General features: G+C 36.7%; 1 protein-coding gene and 1 pseudogene across 1 annotated transcript in view; both read right to left on the bottom strand.

Moving 5' to 3' along the window:
• The window catches only part of CCDC67 (coiled-coil domain containing 67), a 144,461-nt gene that overhangs the window by 20,382 nt on the left and 100,971 nt on the right, over nucleotides 1-23,108 (bottom strand). The window contains exons 7-10 of the mRNA XM_006871204.1: nucleotides 21,640-21,785; nucleotides 18,113-18,218; nucleotides 13,110-13,307; nucleotides 9,342-9,428 (exon numbers count right to left, since the gene is read on the bottom strand). Coding sequence (XP_006871266.1) covers nucleotides 9,342-9,428; nucleotides 13,110-13,307; nucleotides 18,113-18,218; nucleotides 21,640-21,785 — 537 coding nt within the window. The remainder of the gene's footprint in view (nucleotides 1-9,341; nucleotides 9,429-13,109; nucleotides 13,308-18,112; nucleotides 18,219-21,639; nucleotides 21,786-23,108) is intronic.
• On the bottom strand, nucleotides 5,075-5,519 carry LOC102813865 (annotated as a pseudogene).

Here is a 23,108-nt window from a genome sequence, read left to right on the forward strand (position 1 = left end):
GTTTTCTTTATATTCCAAAGGTAATAAATAATCATTTATGTTTTCTTCTATCTGTTTTACTACTTCATTATATTGACACCTAATTTTTTAGTTTATTAGGAATTAATTATGGAATAGAATGCTAGAGGAGATTAAAAATTAGTAATCAATGTTCCAACATCCATACTGATTAAAATATTCACTACCTGCAGTTTGGTGATAAAACAAATCATGCAAGTATACTAAATTCATATAAATTCATACTAAATTCATAATTCTAGACCATCCTACACTATTGACCTTCAGCTAAAATCGTGTCTGCATGACACAGTTCCAACTGTTGTAGCTTCATAATGTTTTACTATATGGTAAGGGCCACCCAATTTTAATGTGCTCTCTGATTAGAATATGAAATATATTTAAATCACAAAATAAGAGGTTTAGAGCAAGATGTGTTTTCCAGTGTTGTCTTTCCAGTGTTAAATGCTGGAAGAAGATATCTAGGAAGAGCGTTTTTTCCTACAAAGTTTTAAAAACTAGGATATATTCTCAGATGAAAATTCATAAAAATGTTTTTAAGGTGCCCCATAGTCTTTCTAGTCCTGTGATTTGAATATTCAGGCACTGTGTGACTATTGATTAAACAATAGTTCTCTGCTCTCACAAGGGTAGGATTTTAGCATGAAGAACATATAACATGAATAAAATATCTCTTTTGACGCTCTAAATTTCTATGGTGCAAAGTCCATAAGACTATAAAATATTACAGCATAGAACATTCTTCTTGAAGCTTCTAAAGTGAAGGCTTTGAGTGTCATTTGATAAGCTATGGCTGGCATCCAATGAATGAATGAATTTTCCATTTTACTAATTGCAAATTTTTATTATCCTTACACGACAAGATTAGTTGCAATAGTGATATATACATTGTTTAAAACTATATACATTGTGTTAAAAATGCTTACTTATTTATTTTTATTTTTTGCTTCAGAGTCTAAACCTGTTTACTACATTTTCTGTTTATCACATAAAATGATAGACATTTGATAAATATTTAGAGAGAGTTCACTTTTGGATGCAAGAAAATGCTCCAAGAGGGTAATCCTATCCAATATTTTTCAATGCTACTAGACATAGAAGCCAGGGTCCCTTTGGAAAAGAAGGGCCATTGAAGGGATTTCTAGTCTTATTAGGCCCTTGCCTTTATGATTTCTCAACATTTATTCATTTGAAATACATTGTTGTTGTTGTTGTTGTTAAGTGCCATCGAGTCGGTTCCGACCCATAGCGACCCTGTACAGGGTTTCCGAGGGTGTAAATCTTTACGGGAGTAGAAAGCCTCATCTTTCTCCCGCGGAGATACATTAGTGCAAATAAAAATGCAAACTTTAGTCTTCTGCCTTAAGAGAAAAAGTATAGTGTATTCTAAAATTAGGGTAGATTTGTGATAAATATGAAGGAAGTACCGTCATATAACATTTTGCCCTTCATTAAAAAAAATCCATGTGGCATATTGGTTGAAAAAGTGCAGGATAAGGTTAAAAATCTGACTACTAATAAAACATCCACTAGTCAATACATATAATTCTTGGCAGTCTGCTGCTCAATTTAAATTGTATTCAAGTTTTTTCTACAAAATTAGATTTCATCTGTGACTCCTTTCACTCAGTGTTAGTTTAAAGTAATTAGGTAAATAGTAATGATTGAAACCTTTTCTCCCTAAATAATATAACATGCATAATGTATTTACATGACTTATGTTTAAGAGCATATTCAAAGTCTTGACTATAAGTTTTGGGTCATTTTCATTTCATATTTTAAATGAATACTTTTCTAGTTAATTCAGGAATGTGTCCCACTAGATGTTTATCAAAGTACTGGTGTGGCACTGGACTGCTAACCACAAGGTCAGCAGTTCAAACCCACCAGCCACTCCTCAGAAACCCTAAGTACTATTGCTATGAGTCGATGGTACTTAATAACAATAACAATCTTCAGATCATTAATTTTGACATGGTGTGACGCTGTGAGATAAGCACTTGACTGCTAACTGAAGGTCAGCAGTTCAAACCCACTAGTCATTCTCAGAAACCCCATACAAGGTTGCTGGGAGCTGGAACTGACTCAATAGCACTTAACAACAATAAGAAGAAGGAAACATTAACTATTATTTTAGCATTATCTGAATATCACATATTGTACAAGATTTAAAAATAATGATGCAAATATTTTGTTTTTATTGCCTGAGGGAAACTTTCTACATCAATTATTTATTCCTATTTTATTTATTCATTCCAATTATCTCAGAAAGAATTAACTATCTAACTATGGGATTTTAGCACATAATAGGATATATAGTTTCTTCATGAAATTTTTAAACAAATGAGTCCTAAATAAGTGGCAAAATAAATTGTAAATTCCTAAAAAGCAAATAATTGTATTTGACTCTTTTTTTCTTTTATTCAGTAGGCAATTGAGATTTTTCTTTTCTGGAAGTTGATTGGCTATTTCAATTATCAGTCAATTTCAATCCTCACACATACAAAAATAGAGAGCAATTATAGATGGTTTTCTAGATGAATTACAGCACTATATGAAATATGGTGGTGGTGGTGGGCCAAGGAATCAGTTCAAACTCACAGCGACCCTGCATAGGATTTCTGAGGCTGTAACTCTTTATGGGAACTGAAAGCCTCATCTTTTTCCCATGGAATGACTGACAGCTTTAAACTGCTGATCTTGAGATTAGCAGCCCGACTCTTAACCACTATGCTACCAGAGCTCCTTATTTTTAAAAACTATTTTAATAAGCATTACATAGAAAGCCATACAACAAAGACAATCCATTTTTATGATATCTAATGAACCAACCTTCATACAAATACATTTTGGATATGTATGTGTTAAAAGCTACAGAGGTAATCTCAGTATGAAAAAGTGGCAATGTCTTCATGGGAAATACAATAAAGTCAGACTGACAAAATAACATGTATGAAAGATAATGAAAACTATTAAGTATCATGATGTGTTAAATCATACTGCAACAAGTATGACACCAGAGGAGTCCTTGATTTAAGTGCTCAGCTACTAACTAATTTTAAGGCTAAATGTTTCAGTCCAGCCACAGTTGCCCTAGTCTTGATCATCTACTTCCCCCCCCCCCCCAAAAAATCAGCCATTTAATACCCTGGGGAACTCAGTTCTTTGACACACATGGAGTTGCCATGAGCCAGAGTTGACATGACAGGTATGAACTCAGGTATTGGGACTGAGAATATGTCATGTAGAAAGTGAGATAAGAGAAGGGTTTGGTAATCTCTTTAATGGCATTAGTAAATGGTTTCCACGGATAATTTACTCAAGGCTCTTAAACTGCTGGTGGTATAATTCATAAAAACTCACTGACCTAGAAGGGTCAACTATACAGACCAAGTGGGTAGCATTTGCCCCAAAGCAAAGATGAGAATGCAAGAAGGGGTAGAGAAACTGGAAGGATGGAAACAGGAAGGCTGGGTAGAAATAGGGACAGTGCTGACACATTGGGGCAGGGGTGAGGGGAAATATAGCAGCCAATGTCATTACCTAGTCTTGTGCCATCCTCACAATTGTGATTGAGCCCATCATTGCTGCCACTGTGTCACTCCATTAGGGGTTTTCCTAAATTCAGGTGGGATATATTCAAGATCAAATTTTAGCTCTCTCGGACTTGTTTTAATTTTCTTCTGCTTCAGCCTGAACTTGCCCCTGGCCTTGTTTTGGCTAATGATATTGAGCTTCTCCAGTTTCTTCTCACAGATGTAGTCAATTTGATTTCTGTTCATTCCATCTGGTGTGGTCCATGTGTATAGATATATAGTGGAGTCCATTTATGTTGTTGCAAAAAAGCATTTGCAATGAGCAAGTTGTTGGTCTTGCAAAATTCTATCATATAATCTCCAGCATCATTTCTATCACCAAGGCCATATTTTCCAATTATTGATCCTTCCTCTTTATTTCCAACTTTAGCATGGTATTATCTGGTCTTCCTACATGGATATTATCCTATGAGAGACAGTATTGTATGCTAAGATGTTGTTGTTGTTAAGTGCCATCAAGTTGGTTCTGATTCACAGCTGGTGGGTTTGAACTGCTTACTTTATGGTTCGCAGTTCAGTGCTGATTCTACAGCATCACATCAGGAGTCCATTATACATAGCATATAATAAAAAGTATCACATATAATATATAAATATACTATCAAGAAGTCTATGACTTATAGACAAAATATAAATATATTAAACAACTAAAAAAACAACAAAACAATTCAAAACTTAGTGCTAAAGAAAGGAAAATAAATGCAGCCTAGGGTAAATGGGAAGTCCTGGTTTGGTGCTGTAGGGTAAGCACTGAACTGCTAGCCATAAGGTTGGCAGTTCAAACCCATTAGCTGCTCCTTGAAATCTGTATATATAGGGTTGTTGTGAATCAAAACCCACTCTGCGGCACTTAACAACAACAACAACAGAGTAACTGGATATGAATTCATGAAGGAGATAAAATTTAATCTAGATCATCTGATAAAGCACACAGATGGAAGATATATAGAGGAGTCATTCATGCAACATTAACTCATTTACTTGTTCACTAATCTGATAATTTTTTTCCCCCAGTCTCCTATACCCAGGCCCTGTACTAAGGGCTAAGGTACAATGGAAAACCCAGGATCATTAATTGTCGTCAATGAGCCTCAATATGTTCACAAGGAACGGGCAGCTGACAAGTAAATGGGTAATTTCAGTGTTGTGCTGTGACGCTGCTGTATGCTGACTACTGGATTCACACTCACAGTGTCTACTAGACAAATTAGAACTCCAAAATAGAGGACCCTAGGCTAGAATTTTTTGTTTGTTTGTTATAGCACAACTTATATATTTCAAATGGACATAAAATTAGTATCATTTACAATATCTTAAGATAACTTGCCCTTGAATGGATGCTTCCTTTCCAGTACTTTGAGGTCTACAAGACATATCTAGAATATTTACTGTGGAAAATGAAGACTGCCTAAATCGAATGGGGGTGGTAACAGGGGAGGGCCTGTGGCTTTTCTTTTTGATTAATTGCTGTCACACTGTCCTTCAGGTAGTTGAGGGGGTTTCATATTTTCTTTAGGCATCATTAGGCACCGAAGCTCTTGCAGGACAACTTTGATGCTGTATGAATTCTGCCATTTTGCTAGTACTGATATGGCTCTTGGGTCCACCATGCCATTAGAACTATTCACTCCATTCATATTAATTTTTGTTCCAAATCTTACAAAGGTGGGGTGTTTCTGGGTATTTAGGTCCACATTCTATTTTAAGGCTGTATATCCGGTTTTCATAAATTGTTCTTGGAGGCCCAATTATCATCCCTGTCCATCTTGTAAGTGTCATGTCTTTGCCATCTTCTAGACCACAGGTAACTGTGCCATCTCCTACTCCTTTCTGGCCTTCTTTAAGTTCTTTCAACAGTCGAAAATTGTGAGGGACTTCTACTCCCGAGCCCATGGTGGCTGCCATCTTGTGTCGCTGTCGTTCTAGGCTATGATTTGTACAGGAGCAGATCCCCAGGTCTTGTTTTTCACGTAGAGCCACTGGTAAGTTCAAACTGCTGACTTTTCTGTTTGCAGCAGAGCACTTAACCACCGTGCCACTGGTGGTGGTGGTGATGTGCCGTGGAGTCGGTTCTGACTCAGAGTGACCCTGTATAGGGTTTCTGAGGCTGTAAATCTTTATGGGAGCAGAAAGCCTCATCTTTCTCCCACAGGACCACTGGAAGTTTCTAACTGCTGACCTTGAGATTAGCAGCCCGACTTGTAACCATATGTTACCAGAACTCATTATAATGATAAGTAAATGATATTATGATGACTCTGAGAAAGAACACTTTACAGAAGAGAGAACAATCAGGGAAGGTTTAACATAACTTGTAAAGTTTGTTCTGAAATACTTGAAGCATTAGCAGAGCCAAGCCAGGAGAAGAGAGGTGCCATGTTATGGTAGAAGGAAAAGCATGAGTGAAGGTTCGGAAGCAATAAGGAGCATACAATGAGTATCACGTACGCAGAGGACACTAAGACACATCTAGTTCAAGCAGAGGGCTTCTTTAGGTCACTAAGGAAAACAGGTAGATAGGTAGGGTGGGGCAGATTATGGAAGCCATGGAATATGGAGAGAATTCCAAATAAAATATGATGACACAGAACCTAGTAATGTGTCAAAATTGCTGGAGTATGAGCAAGAATGTTTATTCAGGGAATTCAAAGGTAGATCAATATCAGGAAATGTGTTAACCATGGTCTATTGCACATTAACAAGCTGAATAAGAAAAACCACATGATGTCATAGATGCTGAAAAGGCATTTGATACTACCTAACAGGCAACTGCTAGCAGTTCCACGGAGAAAGATGAGGTGTTCTGCTCCCGTAAAGATTTACAGCCTCGGAAACCCTGTGCAGGGTCACTATGAGTCGGAGCCGACTCCACGGTACTTAACAACAACAGTCATTCTTAATAAAAACTCTAAGTAAAATAGGAAAAAGGAAACAGGTTAAGTGTAATGCCATTGTTAAGTGCCATCAAGTTGGTTCTGACCCATAGCAACCCTGTATAGGGTTTCCGAGGAGCAGCTAGTGAGCTTGAACTGCCAATTTTGCAGTTAAATGGCTTTGCAGTCTGACGCATTAATCCATAGCGCCCCATAAGAACCATAAATCAAGAACAAATATTATCCTAGACAGGAAAATCTAAATGAATTTAAATTAAAATCAGAAACTAGACAGATTTTTTCAGCCATCACTTATTAATTTAATAGTTTATCGTTTTTTAGCAAATATAATATAAACAGTGGGAAAGAAGAGACTATTTTTTTGTTGTTGATTAGACTGCATACTCATCTCACCCTACCTATCCACTTATTTCCCTTTAAAAAAAATCTAAAGACTTCTAATAAAAAGCCTGCTACAGATTAAAAAATTTTAGTAATAAGTTCTTAGATGTGGAAAAAGGAAAATGCTCCATTCACCATTGTGACAAGAATTATACGATACTTGGGAATAAATTTAAAAAGAAAGCTACTGAACACATACAAAGGAAACTGTAAGATCTTATTGAAGAATATAAAATAGGACAAAGAAATGAAAAGTGATGTCATATTACTGGATGGAAAAATTTACTATCGTAAAAAAATGTCAATTCTCTCAAAGGTAACAATATAAATTTAATTCAGTTCCAAATAGAACCCAGCAAGAAGTTATCAGGAGACACTGTATAATTTGAGTATAATATTCATATAAATTTTAAATTGGTTTTATATCATATAATATAAGCAAAACTACAATTCAAATAGACTAAAAACTCAGATGGAAAAGCCAATATATTAAAATATAAAAACATAGATGAAAAATACAGAAATTTTGAAGAAAACTTCAGACACTATATATACCACCTGGAGTCCTAGTATTGCACTGCGGGTTAATGCGCTGGATTGCAAGGTCAGTTTGAACCATAAGGTTGGTGGTTCAAGCTCACCAGCTGCTCCTTGGAAACCCTATACAGAGTCACTATGAGTTGGAAGCAATTCAACAACACTTAACAACAGTAACAACAACACATACCACTTGGAAGTAGAGGGAATTTTGTTATTCAAGGAAGCTAGGAAGCTATAAACAAAAAGACACATGTTTAGCAAATAAAAGTTAAAAGCTTATTTGTGGGAAAAAGGTATTATAAACAAAGTTCCTAACAACAGATTTAAAAGACAAAGAATCCAACAGAAGAATGAGCAGAAGATGTAAGTAATTTGTATTAGTACATGTTGCCAATAAATAAACAAAAAGATGCTAACCTGTGCAAATGCAAATTACAATACTATTGAGATTTCACTTTATACTCATCAGAATGACAGCAATGAAAAAGAATAGGAACACCTATTACCATTGTTGTTGCTCTTAAGTGCCGGCGAGTCGGTTCTGACCATGTATAGGATTTGGTGAAAGAAAAGGCATCTTCCTACAGTTATAGTAGAAACATGATTTGACAATGGGTATTAAAATGAAAACACTCACATGCCCTTAGAATATCCCACTCCAAGAAAGCTATTCAAAGATGCACACGCACACACACACACACACACACACACACACTCTATAGGGTGGGTGGAGGCAAAATTTTGTGTCAATCCATTATCTTTTAATTCCATTTTCCCAAGAACTTTTTGAAGCACCCTTGTAGGCAGACAGAATTGAAAAATAATGATATTTTCCCATGAATTTTTGGAAGCCCCCTCATATATGGATGGAGTCCTGGTGTGACGCTGTATGATAAGCACTTGACTGCAGGGTTGGTTTGAACTGCAAGGTCAGTATTTCAAATTCACCAGCCATTCCTCGGAAACCCTAGACAGGTTCGCTATGGGTTGAAACTGACTTGATGGCACTTAACAACAACATTAACAACACTATGGAAGATTAAGTCATTATAAAGAATGAAAGAGACCTAAACCAACTGACTCTGAATGACTTCCAAGGGTGGTGTTGTGTGAAAACAGAAAGATAGGTGTATAGTGTGATACAATTGATAAAATACCCTCAATAGATGTGTGTGAATGTGTTGAGTGGCAAAGTACAAAATACTACATACTGGGTAGTTAACCTGGGTTATGTGGTAGATGGGTTATGATGTAGATGGAGGGCTAGAGAAAAGGGGGGATGGGAAGTAAGCAAAACATTTTTTAAAGACTTCATTGAAAGTTCCAGTATGTAAATTATAATTCAATTAATTAATTATGTGTTCTTCGTGAGTAAACATTTCTATTTATTACTAATACCACACTGATGACCTATTTCCAAAAACTCAGCTACGGAAATCCTATGAAGCACAGTTCTACTCTGACACATTGGGTGGCCAGGAGTTGGGGTAGACTTGACTACACTGTTTTTTTTAATTTGTTTTATTTAAAATTTTTAAAATAATATCATGGCCCATAGTTCATTTAGACTGGAATTTCAGGGACAGTTTTATGAAAGGACTGGATAACATTGGAATGGGGCCAAGTAGGATTTCTGAAGAAACACAAGAGCAAAAGATAAAAAACACATTTGACATGTTTGGGGAAATGATTAGAATTGAGCCCAATCCAATAAAAAAACCAAACAAAGGGACTAAAACCAAAAATTCACATATTGTAACCTGAGGAAAAAAGTTAATTAAACTGAAGTGCAAGATCATTTGCCACTGTAGCTCCTGCAACATAACATGTAGGAAGTAAATGGCGTCTGGGTAAATCTTGATGAACTAAATAATCTCTTTGTTCAATTTACTGAATGATTTCAGCATATTACCATGTATCGTCCGGGGTCTAAATCTCCCATCATTCCTTTCAGATGTGTGTTTTCAGTTCTGACAGCTTTGTATTTCATATTTGAGACCTAAAAAAGATTAGTAGGTTAAAGGCAAATGTAAAATTCACTTTAAAAATTTATAATTATATTCAAATTATTTTTTTGTTAATACAAATATATTTGAAGTGTTGGTGAACAGAAACACTTTTCTTAGTCATGATCAGCACGAATCAAGGGTTCTTATTCAGTTCTTGGGTTACACCTAGCCACTGGACCAGTAAATAACATCATGATAAATGAGGAAAAGATTGAAGTTCTCAAAGACTTCATTTTGCTTGGCTCCACTAGCAACACTCATGAAAGCAGCAGTCAAGAAATCAAACAACGTATTGCATTAGGGAAATCTGCTGCCCAAGACCTCTTTCAAGTGTTCAAGATCAAAGATGTCAGTTCGAGGACTAAGGTGTGCTTGATCCAAGTCATGGTATTTTCAATAACTTCATATGCATGTGAAAGTTGGACAATGAATAAGGAAGTCCTTACAAGAATTGATGCATTTGAGTTGTGGTGTTGGAGAAGAATATTAAAAGTGCCAAGGCCTGCCAGAAGAACAAACAACAAATCTGTGTTGGAAGAAGTACAGCCAGAATGCTCTTTAGGAACCAGGATGGTGAGATTTCATGTCTCATGTTGTTGTTAAGTGCTGTTGAGATGGTATAGAGTTTCCAAGGAGCAACTGGTGAGTTTGAACTACTGACCTTGTGGTTCAGACAGACCTTGCAGTTAAGTGCTTATCCTACAGCACTACATCAGGACTCCTACTTTGGACATGTTATCAGAAGGGACCAGTTTCTGGAAAAGGACATCATGCTTGGTAAGTTGAGGGCCAACAAAAAAAGACAAAGACCTCCAACTAGATGGATTGTCACAGTGGCAGCAACAATGGGCTCAAGTGTAATAATGTGAGGATGGTGCAGGACTGGGCAGTGTTTCGTTCTGTTGTGTATAGGGTCACTACGAGTCAGAACTGATCCTGACAACAACAACGACCCTATCAAAAAATTCTGGCAGGGCCCAATTTACTCTCTTATCCTGTATCAATGCCAACTTAAAAATCGATGATTAATAACAATGACTCATTGACTTTTTTTCCTTCCAATTCTAAAATTCCATTTCTCATTTATATTTTCTATTGTATAAAATGATCACAAGACAATCACAATTTTAAACACATTCGAATAACACTGTCCATTACATTTTTAGACTACCTAATTTTTATAAAACACAATTTATGACTTTCATATTTAATTATATATTTTATTCTTTCTAATATTGCTGTCAAATTTTCTGTTTTAAAATTGTGACACTTTCATTTTGTCTCCCAATTTATTATTCTTTTCTTGATTTCTTCTTCTTGATAATATGTAGGCATAGTATATCTAACTTTTCAATTATTTAGACTTCTTTTTACATAAAATACCTCCCTTAAAGAGGGTTAGTTTCCTAAATTATAAAATACATGTTCACTTACAAAAAACCTAGAAATTACAGAAGAGTGTAAAGGTGCAAATAAAAATCATTGATATTCTAACTACCCAGATCATTGTTAATACCTGATGTAAAATATTCTTCCCTAAAGAAAGCCCTGTGAGTGCTGTAGGATAAGCACTGGGCTGTTAACCAGTCCAGTCTGCAAGGTTGGCAATTCAAGCCTATCAGTTGCTCCTTAGGAGAAAGATGAGGCTTCTTGTTCTTCTAAAGATTTATAGTCTCCGAACCCCTGTTCAGGGTCACTAAGAGTCTGAATTGATAGCAGTGGGCTTGGTTTATGTAGGTACCTTCAATGCTACCATCCTGTCTGTTATGTACTGAACTCTGGCTCTCAAAAATATCTTATAATCTCAACCTTCTATACCTGTGACTGGAGTCCTGGTATGTCTCTGTTGGATAAACACTGGACTACTAACCACAAGGTTGGCGGTTCAAACCCACCAACTGCTTCTCAGAAACCCTATATAAGGTTGCTATGAAACTGACTAAATGGCATTTAACAACAACAATATATGTTGGTTTGAACTGCAAGGTCGGTGGTTCAAACTCACCAGCAGCTCTTCAAAAACTCTATACAGGGTCACTGTGAGTTGGAACCTATTTGAAGGCACTTGACAACAATGGCAACATCATCTCATTTAGTAATGAGTTTTCTTTGTTACATTAATGAAGCAGTATTAGTGAAGGGTATGTCTTAAACCAATCTCATTTGAGAGATAAAAAGAACAGATTAATCAAGCAGCAAAAAAAAAAAAAAAAAAGCAGAGATGGAGGAAGATCACGGATGAGCCAAGGAAAGGAGAAGACAGAGACAAGGACCTTCCCCTAAAGCCAACCAAAAAAGAAAGGCTTCTCCTAGAGCTAACACCCAGGTTTCAGAAATGTGTTGTTGCTAAGCACCGTCGTCAAGTTGGTTCTGACAAACAGGGACCCTGTAGAGGGTTTCTGAGGAGTGACTGGTGGGTTTGAACTGCTGATATTGTGGTTAGCAGTTCAGTGCTCATCCTACAGCACTACACCAGGACTCTTTATTGTTGTTGTTGTTGTTGTTGCTGAGTGCTGTCAAGTTGGTTCTGACCCATAGCGATCCTGTATAGGGTTTCCAAGGAGCAGCTGGTGAACTTGAACCACGACCTTGCAGTTCAAACAGCTTTGCAGTCTGGCGCATTAACCTACAGCGCCACACCAGGGCTCTTTAGTTTCCTAAGATGTGAGAAAATACATTTTTGTTTGTTCAAGCGTCCTGCTTGTGATATTTCGATTATAGCAGCATAGATAAATAACTAAGATGCTTAAAGGAATTAGTGTAAAGCTTACATTTGGGTAAAAGCTGAATGTTTTCTGTTTTTATATTGAAAAGGGTCTAAATAGCTTTACAGTGACCCTCATTTGCCTACAAAGCTAATGGTCAGGGCTCTTGGGGAAAGAAGCAGAAAAATCCTATTTTTTCAATAGGCGCTCACTAATCTGATGATGAGTATGGCACTATAGGATCTGCACCTGACTGTGAACCATATGGTTGGTGGTTCAAACCCACCAACTGCTTCTCGGAAACCCTATATACAATCGCTATGACTTGGAACCAACTTGATGGCACACAACAACAAAAATAGAGAGAGACAGTGAGAAGGAAGACGAAAGGGAAGGGAAGAAAAGGAGGAAGGATGCAGAAAAGAGGAGAAAGGGAAGGAAAAGGGAAAAAAAGGAGAGGGGAATGATGACTCTGGAAATTACTTTGCAGTATGTAACAGTAGCAATGTTACAATATTACAATCCTTGTTATTCCCATGTACCAAATAGGAGCTGGCTTCCATGCTTCAACATTCATTTTTTAAAATTCTAAAATAACTATATGAGATGGGGCAGTTGGAAGCGTCATTTTTATCTTTTAAAAAATCTATACTCCATTCCCTGGAGTATAGATTTTTTTAAAAGATAAAAATGATTATAGAAAAGAAGCTATGGAGTGAGAAATCTTTGACTAGAACATACTACGTGAAGTGATCAAATATTGACTACAGGGAATTGTTAGAGTGAGTTTAATTCATCTTGTACCATCACTTATTTGTGTGTGTAATGCCACAAAGCATTCCTGCAATGCTAGTCTTAGAAACAATGCTGAGAAAAGCAATACCATTCACCGTCAGTAATGAAGGCTACTACTGGTACTGATCAAGAGTGTCACCTAGGCAGCTACCGTCCTGCCTGCTTGCATACCTGTTGTTTTGCTAGCATTTTTTCTTTTATTTCTAATTCCGTTTTTAACTGTTTTTCCAGAAGGGCAGCTTTCTTCATGATAGTTGCTATAGTGATTTCCTTCTGATGAAGCTCCGCTGTTAGGTCAGAGATTGCATTCTTCATTCGTTCCTGCTCAGAGCTATGGTACTCTTCCTCCTGATAGAGCTGACTTCGTATCTGCAGACAGATTCCAGGAAACATTAACGACGCTTTTATCTACAGAGCAGCTTAAGGCTTCACTGGCCATGTCCACATAGTTTTGGGTATGTATCTTAACTGGAAGGTGGAGAAAGTATTACCAAACCTTTTTTTAAAAGTAGAGAAACATTAGACTTAGAGAGTGTAAATGATTTGCTTACGGTCATAAAGATAATAACTGACAGAGCTGGGACTAGAACTCTGAGCTTTTGGTCTTGAATTCAGTGCTTTTTGACTAAATTATGCTGCACTGTATGATTAAATACTAACTACGGACTCCCGGTGTGGCACTGCAGGATAAGCATTGGACTACTAACCAAAAGGACTGTGGTTCAAATCCACCAGTTGTTCCTCGGAAACCCAATCAATACAGGGTTGCTATGAGTCAGAACTGACTTGACGGCGTTTAACAACAATGCTTTTCAGAACCATGTTATAATAAACTTCAGACAATGTCGCCACAAGAATGTCTCCCCCACACGCCTGGTGAGGCATGTATACTCTCCAGACTCTTAATCTTGGCTACGCTTTGCATTTATCACTCTTTATTCCTATAACCACTGTCTTAGTCCAGTTTCTCATCATCTTCTTGAACTATAGCAACCATCTCCACCTGTTATCCCTACTGTTCACTTCTCCTAATTCTAGAGAATTTAGATATAAAGGACAAAATCACTGTCCTGAAAAAAAAAAAAAAAAAAAAGAAGTCATAGTCTAATGAAAGAAACACAAAAATAAACAGTACATTCAACATCACAGGAACAGAGGACCCTAGGACCATCAAGGGAGAAACGCATGAGCAGAATGTGGGACCCTATACAGAGCATCAGAGACACCAGAGATGGAGGCAAAGATGAGGACATGGAGACATTGAGCAGCTGAGGACTCTAAACTCCTGGAAAAAGAAAGGCTGTGTGCTGGCAGCCAGGAGGCAGCCTTATAGAATGTGTCCTTTGGTTGTTTAAATGATTGTATTCCTGAGTGTTTTTGTGTACGTCAAAACAAACAAAATGGGGAATGGAAGCAAATTCTGTTGAATGATGATGCATGGAGGCGAATGTAATCATTGCAATGAAACTAAATACGACAGGATGAGTGCAAAACTGATGTTCTCCTATGTAAATTACCACACAATTCACAATAAAAGCTTTTTTAAAATAAATAAACAGACAATTACAACACAGTGTGGTTATCGATGTAGTGAAGGGACTATCAGGATAGACTTCCCAGAGTACAGGGACATCAGAACTGAGTGTGGAATGATGAACAATGTCAGTTGAGAGATGGTGGTGGAGAAGGGCTCTAGGGCAAAGGATGCAGTGAGTAAGGCGCATGGTGCACTCAATGAGCTAAAAGGAGTTTGCAGTGGCTGGAACTTGAAAGTGTTGTGAGAAATAAGGCTAGAGAGAGAGTTATATGATTTTACCTCCAAACACTTATTTATTAAATGGACTTCTTTCCAATTAATCTTTAAACCTTTCAATATACAAGTTTTTTTAGAAACTGAGGACTCTTGAGAAAAAAATCAACATAGCCCAAATACTGACATAGTATCTTTGAAAATGAACAATTATTCTTTAATATGCAGCCAGTATTGGCATTTAAAATTGATTCCAAAATGCAATAACTTGTTGGGGTTTTTTTTTGCATTTTATTTAAAACAGATCTAAATCTAGTCCATACATTGAGGCAAACTCATGCATCTTGAAATTTCTCTTTTCTGTGTATGTTTGTGTGTGCTCTAAATACTTTCTATGTCTCCTTTCATTTAATCCTCACAACAGCTCTATGAGGTCAGGGCCATATTATTCTGTTTTGCAGATAAGAAAATTAGGGTAAGTTGTTCATTTCACAGACACAGTGATGTAAAAGGCTGTGTGATTCTTGAACCTGTGACGTTACCATTGTGCTATATTGGTGGGCCAAGCCCTTGAAGGTGGTTCACTTTAAATAAAACAGAGCTGGGGTCTAGTGTAGGGTTACCTCAAATGAATGCACTTATTACTAAAATTTTTAGAATTCCATAGTTTGACATGACATTAGAAATCACATGGTCAAATCCCAGCATTTTACAGATGAAAAAGACAGACTACCAGGGAAGGAAAGAGACTAACTAGCCTGAGTTATTCCTGAGAGCCAAGGAGGAGCCTAGGAGATGGGAGCCAAATGATCTAACCTCGAGAACAACATTCCAAGTCTCCTAAAATGTTTCCATCTATCTCCAGTTTTTCCCTTATAATTCATTTGATGAAATGATGGAGTTGTTTTGTAAAGTTTGACCCAGTCTGGATTCATGGGAATATGTAGTATGAAAGTGTTCAAAGTACAGGTAGTGTGTCATCAAAGTTATTTAATGGTATATGGAAAAATAGTTAAAATGGTGTGCATGTTCTGCTATGTACATTTTCATCAAAACAAAACAAAAATTAAAAAGGAATCCAGATGAGAAAAAAAGCTCAAACTGTAAGAAAAATAATAATTAAATCCTCTCTTTTTCTATATTTACCTTCTGATAGATAGGCCCCTGACAGTGGTGTAGTTTAATATGTGCCTCTTAAAATAAAACTTTTATTTTTAAAGTGTAAAAAAATCTTATTATGATAAAGGAAGAAACTTTATTATTTTTTACAACATTTCAATATTAAAGCAACATGCTTTATTGCAAAGCTTCTTTCTAAATGAGATTAATTTACCTGAGCTCCCAATGACTTTTGGCTTTATTGAAAATGCCTATTTTATCACAAAATGAATCACTGAAAATAGCTTCATACTGTAAAAAGCAAATGGAAATAAAACATTTGCAGGATTCAGAATACACGGCTCCTGTTGGTTTTATTACAAGTGAATGAAAATGCTCTCCCACAAACACTTCCTGGAAGTTATAGCTATTTATATACAATTCATTTGTTACCTTTCCTGCACACCAATGCACAATCTAGTGGTCTCCAAGAGCCTATAAAGAGATTTGTGCCTCACAGTCTCTCCTTCCATGGCAAAACTGTGCAAAATAGTAGATTCTTTATATTATTTAATGTTTTATTACCCTATCTAGTTCTATAAGATTCAGAACAGTGTATCTATACTTTATGTGTATTAACTTGGGACACCAGGAAAGAATAGCTATGTTTTTAAATATCAGTAAAATCAGTTTCATGGGATTTTATGATAAAAAGAGCTTAAGATATAAAGATATAATCATTAATTCTTTCTACACATATATTCTAATAGTTCCTTGATAGTTACTCTTTGGGAGATAGGATCTGTATTTCACATCATTGTAACTTCTACAGAAATTAGCAGAATAGCTATACGCCTACAAAATCAAACCCAACCCTACCCACTATGTCATGTCAATTCTGACTCATAGCGAACCCTATAGGAAAAAGCAGAACTGCTCCATAGGGTTTCTGAGATCATAAACCTTTATGCGAGCTGGCAGCCTCATCTTTCTCCTGAGGAGCAACTGATAGGTTTCAATTTCCAACCTTGTGTAGTCCAGTGCTTATGAAACAGCTCCAATTTATATCGATAATTTCCCATGCTTCTTGTAAAGTACTGTCAAGTGGTTCTGACTTACCGTGACCCTGTATAGGATTTCTGAAGATGGAAATCTTTGCGGGAGCAGAAAGCCTCATCTTTCTCCTGTTTTTCAAACTTAAACACCAAACATGTGATTGATCACAGTCTGTGTTCTCAAGCTCCTTGCTATAAAGTGCTTCTTAGGGAGCCATGATCCTTCCAAATCTAAGGGCAGTCTCCTTGATGACTTAAGGTTTGTGTTTGTCAAAACACCACCAAGAAGAGTTCTGGGATTACCAGCTTGATGAGTGTAGGTGCTGTGGATTATTTAATGTCCCTCTTCTAGCCATAGTCTTTATAAACTCACATCAAATGACTTTGCCTTGATGGGTCTCAACAAGAGAAGGTGAGGGAATGGCGATGAATGCTATAATTCAGTTGTGAATATTGTTAACAAGGCTAATTATGATTGATCAATTTTGCCCTTTGGCTGGGTTCACAATGAGTCATCTCAGAAGCAGGAGGGGAGATCTCACTACCATCAGAGAAGAGTCTGGACTGGAGCACGTCCTTTGGACCCTGAGATCACTGTGGGTTGTACCTCCTTGACCCAGGAGCAGTAACTGTGACACGAGAGTGGCAGCAGAGGAGCAGAAGTAGAAAAAAACCAAGAGTCAGAGCATGAGACAGAGCAGTGGGCTGCCCAACCCACGGAGCAAATAAAGCTGAGTGACTTTGGGCAGGAGGCTTGCTTGTAGAGTGGGGTGTCTCCAGGCACTTCGAGGAGGCTAAGTTTACTGATCCATGGAGCTAGAGCCAAATGCTTTCAGGCTGAGGCTTATGGTAGAGTGCTGTGTCTTGTGGGCATTTGTCTGTAGCCCTAAAAGAACTTTGTAACATTGGCTGGGCAAAGAGAAAGATCTGACTGTGGGCATGGCTGAGGAGACATTGTCCTGAATGCAAAAACTGTGCCCTGACCCCTTCTGACCCTGAATTGTAACCTGTTAACTTCCGTAATAAATCCCATAAATGTGAATATTGTTTCTGAGTTCTGTGTGACCACTGCAAGGGATTACTGGACCCAGATGAGCTGAGCAGAGAGGCCTATGGGAGGGCTGGTTTAGTTCATATTTTTTATTTGAATAGGTTATTATATTAGAAAATATAGACGGATAAAGAGAGGAGTTAGAGGAAAGTTTTTATCCCTCTTTGTAGTGAAAGACTTCAGATCTACCTGCAAGAATGGAGCTCGTTATTTTCCATACCTTATTCAATTCCTTTTCATGATTTGGTTGATCTGGAGCTACTGAAAACAGTTCTTTCCTTTTTCTTTCTGTTTCTTGAATACAAGGTGAGTTAGATGACTCAAGTCTATAAATTAAAATAAAATAATAAAGAAATAATCTTAACTTGATAAATTGTTAGGAGTCTACTGTTAATTTAGACCACTGTACATGGCAGGGTTATGTCATTAATTTGCTGAAAACATTCTGGTTACAGAAATTGTAAGTTTTAAAACATTCAAATCTCATTAGTATTTACATTTTTGAGTGAAAACAGTTTTTTAATGAAACAAATGTAAAGGTAGCAATTAATATGGAGTTTCAATTGTACATTAAACATGGGCAGAATCCTTTACTGAGATTGCACATGTAGCTAAGATTTTTGGATAAGAAGAAAAGACTGTTTTCTATAATAAACTAGCTTGAGAAGCCATTTTAAAAAAAGGAAATACATCAGACTTGCTTCTACCTAGTGAAAAGAAATTACAACAGAAGTTTCAGGGGAATTTAAAAGTGATTTTAAAAAAATGATTACATCTGACAGTTTAACCATAGAAAACTCAAATATCTCCACTTTTTGTTTGCTCAATTTTTAAATGGAATTACAACCAAGAAGCCCTGGTAGCACTGGGGATTAAGTGCTGGGCTGCTAACTGAAAAGTTGGTGTTTCCAACCCATCATTCACTCTAACAAGGAGCTCTGGTAGCGTAGTGGTTACGAATCGGGCTGTGAACCTCAAGGTCAGCAGTTCGAAACTACCAGCTGTTCCGTGGTAGAAAGATGAGGCTTTCTGCTCCCGTAAAGATTTATAGCCTCGGAAACCCTGTACAGGGTCACTGTGAGTCGGAACCGACTCCACAGCACAACACCACCACTGCCACAGTCACTCTAACGGAGAAAAATGAGACTATCTGTTCCTGTAAAGATTGACAGCCTCGAAAACCCTATGCAGAGTTGCCATGAGTCGGAACCAACTCCACAGCACACCACCACCATTCCCATCACTGTCCTATAGAGTCACTATGATTCAGAATCGACTCAATGGCAATGGGTTTGGTTTTATGGATATTCAAAGAAGTCCTGGTGATTCAATGGTTAAAGCACTATCCAGAAGGTGGTGGTTTGAACCCACTAGCCACTCTGCAAGAGAAAGATTTGTTTGTTCTTTTAGTATTCCATGGCACTTTCAATATTGTTCTCCAACACCACACCTCAAAGTCTGTTTCCTTAAAGATTTACAATATTGGAAATCACATGGGGGTAGTACTACTCTGTCCTATAGTGAGTGTTGCTATTAGTCAGAATCAACTCAATGGCTGCAATCTGGTGTATGGATATTAGAGCGCTAAAGCAGAAATTAGTATAAAAAGTACAATTAGCACAGGCAGTTTAGAGAACTATAAGCAAGTAACGTTCACTTCCAAGGCAAGTTGGTAAAATAAAAATCATGAAAGCACCAAATGAATGAAAGCGAGGCGGAAAAGCAGCATGTTTCCTCTCAGATGTTAGTTAGGCTTTGCTGGTGGAGTCCAGTGTTGTGAGGAATGATTAACACTTTAGCTTGAAAATGAGCACTTTTAGATTTTCAAAGAACTTCTGAAAAGGTTCCACATATCAAAAACTTAAACCACACACACACACAAAATAAAACCTAAGCAATGATGGAAATATAATAATAAAAAGAACAAATAGGTGGAACAGCATTCACATGAGAACAAATTTAAAGATTAGAAACTTTCACTGGGAAAGATGAATCTTAAGAAAACTATGCCTGAAGTTTAAAATATAAGGGAAGCTATGAAAAGTTAATTAAAAAAAAATCAAATCAAACTTCAGAGTATTAGAACTGAAGGTTCCCCTTCATATGAGAAAATGTCCCCTGGAAGCCAAAATAAATATAAATTTAAAGCAAAGGATGCAATCAGGTAAAAAAAAAGAAAAAAGATTATATTAGTAATAAATGTTAATAAATCTAAGATTTTAGATAAAATGATTTACTGAGGGAAATTTGGTGTGTTTGGAGTGCAGCATTAGCCTTGTGCAAAAGTGCTCCAAAACGTACCTACAACACTCTTCACAATACCAAAACTAGACATAAGTTGAAAGGTTTGTTCTTCCTTATATTTTTAGGCACATAATTCTTTGTGTGAAGACATATCTCACCAGCTTGCCACAATGGAACAGTGCCTTGTTGTTGTTGTTGTTATGTGCCGTGGAGTCAGTTCCGACTCATAGCGACCCTGTACAGGGTTTCCGAGGCTGTAAATTTTTACGGGAGCAGAAAGCCTCATCTTTCTCCCGCGGAACAGCTGGTAGTTTCGAACTGCTGACCTTTAGGTTCGCAGTCTGATTCGTAACCACTACGCTACCAGAGCTCCTTTGTTGTTGTTAAGTGCCGCAGAGCTCCTTACACATAATAAAATCCAAAAGACTTAATGAGGATGATCTATAGCTTATATACAAGCATTCAGTAATGTTGACTGGTGAATAGACATTCTACCATCTTTGAGATACACAATAGGTCATTTTTACAGATCTTATTTGTCATTTTTTGTAGACCTCAAAAAAATGCTAGCAGTTCCACAACTTTGAAGGAATAAGTATTGCTTTTTAAACAATATAATCCTCTTCCAATGAAAGAATTCTCTCCATTTGACTTAAGATTTTAAGATTCATTGGTTCAGCATTAGCTTTGATTTTGAGAAGGATTCTAGTTCTAATGACAATTACAACACCAATGAACTATTAAAGCAGTCAAACTGTCTATTCACCAGCAAAAACATTAAATTGTCCACAGAAGTTCATTTCCTTTGTGGTTATAGAATATATAAATTCTATGATATTACAAGAGGCAAAGAAAACTGTTTTAACAATGAAATCCTCAATGGAACTGACAAGTTGGTAAGTTGGCTTTCCTGCTTGGCTTTCATTAATTTTGTTTTAATGATTTTTATTTTACCAACTTGTCTTGGAAGTGAACATTGCTTGCTTATAGTTCTCTAAACTGCCTGTGCTAATTGTACATTTTATACTCATTTCTGCTTTACCCCTCTAATATCCATAAACCAAAAACAAGCCATTGAGTTGATTCTGACTAATAGCAACACTAGTAATAAGTAAATACATTTTTAAAGTAAAACTAATGTTAGATTTTTAGGTAATTAGAGAAAAGTTTTTGAAAAATATAGAACAAGCCTTATTTATCAACATAAATAAATGTTATTTAATTAAAAATATTGTTTTTCTAATGTCCTGAAGACTACACATTTCAAGAGAATTTCTAACTTATTATGACACAAAAATGTCAAAAAATCAGAACTTGATATAATTTTCTATGTATGTAGCATATTTTAAGATAAAATAGTTAAACATTAATTTTATTATTTTTAGTATATAAAATTATCCACAAATGGTATGTAACTTGTTTCAAAATTAACTCCAAAAAAAATTGAACATGTTTATGTTTCAACAATCTCTCTCAGATTGTCAACTATAAAGAACAATATACCTTTTTTTGTTTTCTTGAGCATTTTGAAACTCCCCCATTTTTAATAATTCTCTATGCAACTGCAATCGTTCCAATTCTATAATTCTCAAGAGATCATCCCGTGACTGTAATTCACTTTTCACTTCTGAGAGTCCTGCTTCCATGGCCTAAATAAAAAGCAAAAAAATTTCAATTCTCATTTAAACATATCAAGATGCATAATACTTTTAAAAGTACTTAACATTTATGCTGTTAAGTACCATCAAGTTGGTTCTGACTCAGACGACCCTGGTTAGGGTTTCCAAGGAGCGACTTGGGGGTTTGAAATGCTGACTTTGTGGTTAGTACGCTAGTGATTATTCTACAGTGCCACATAAGGACTCCTAACATGTATAAATTAGCCTATTTTTAAATAAACTGATACTTAGTTCTCTGCTGGATCTGTCTTATAGGATTTCATTCACTCACTTATTCAACAAACATCTGTTCAGCTCTTATGTATTCAACTAGGCATACAGACTCAGAACCTGCCCTTGGTGAGCTTACATTCTAGTGATAGAAGCAAATAATCACTCAGCTTTAGCCACTGTATATGTAAATCTGAAAGAATGCAAAATAAAGGAATAAAGTTGTTGTTGTTGTTAAGTGCTGTCAAATCGGTTCCGACCCATAGTGACCCTGTATAGGGTTTCTGAGGAGCGACTGGTGAGCTTGAATCACCAACCTTGCAGTTCAAATGGCTTTGCAATCTGGCGCATTAACCCACAGCACCACACCAGTGAAGTACAATGCCTAAAATAAATCAGAGCAAATCTTTCTCAAGTGAAAAAAAGCTATTAACCAAGAATAATATTCCAAAACTTGACAATGAAATGAATCATGAATTGTGGTCCCATTATTGTCAACTGGTGGCCATACTTCCGTTGGTAACTAGAAATATCAACAATCTTGTGGGTTCAATGTCTTTACATTGCTAATAGAAGATTAAAAGTTATTGAGAAGGATCCAGTTGGAAGAGAAAAGGGATAACAATCATAGTGTTAGGCTTCTGAAAAGGGGAGAGGGATAGGTTACAAAGCACAATAGAATAATTACCTGTTGTAATTGATAAACTGACTCTTCCTCTTGTAACAGGAAAGAAGATGGAATGTAGATACTTATGCATTAGGATATAGAGAGATGAGAATGGTTTTCTGCTAGTGTCTATTTTCTTTGTGAATAAAAGACGAGGTGGTGGTGGTTATTGTTAGGCGTGGTTGAGATGGTTCCAACGCATGTTGTTGTTGTTAGGTGCCATCAAGTCGGTACTGACTCATAGCGACCTTATGCACAGCAGCACGAAACACTGCTTGATCCCAGGCCAACCTCAATACTGTTGCCATGCTTGAGTCCAATGATGCTGCCACTTGGCTAATCCATCTCATTGGGGGTCTTCCTCTTTTTCTCTGACCCTCCACCTTACCAAACATGATATCCTTCTCCAGCAACTG

This window comes from Chrysochloris asiatica, unplaced genomic scaffold (genome assembly GCF_000296735.1).
Source record: "Chrysochloris asiatica unplaced genomic scaffold, ChrAsi1.0 scaffold00163, whole genome shotgun sequence".
NCBI classification, from domain to species: Eukaryota; Metazoa; Chordata; class Mammalia; order Afrosoricida; family Chrysochloridae; genus Chrysochloris; species Chrysochloris asiatica.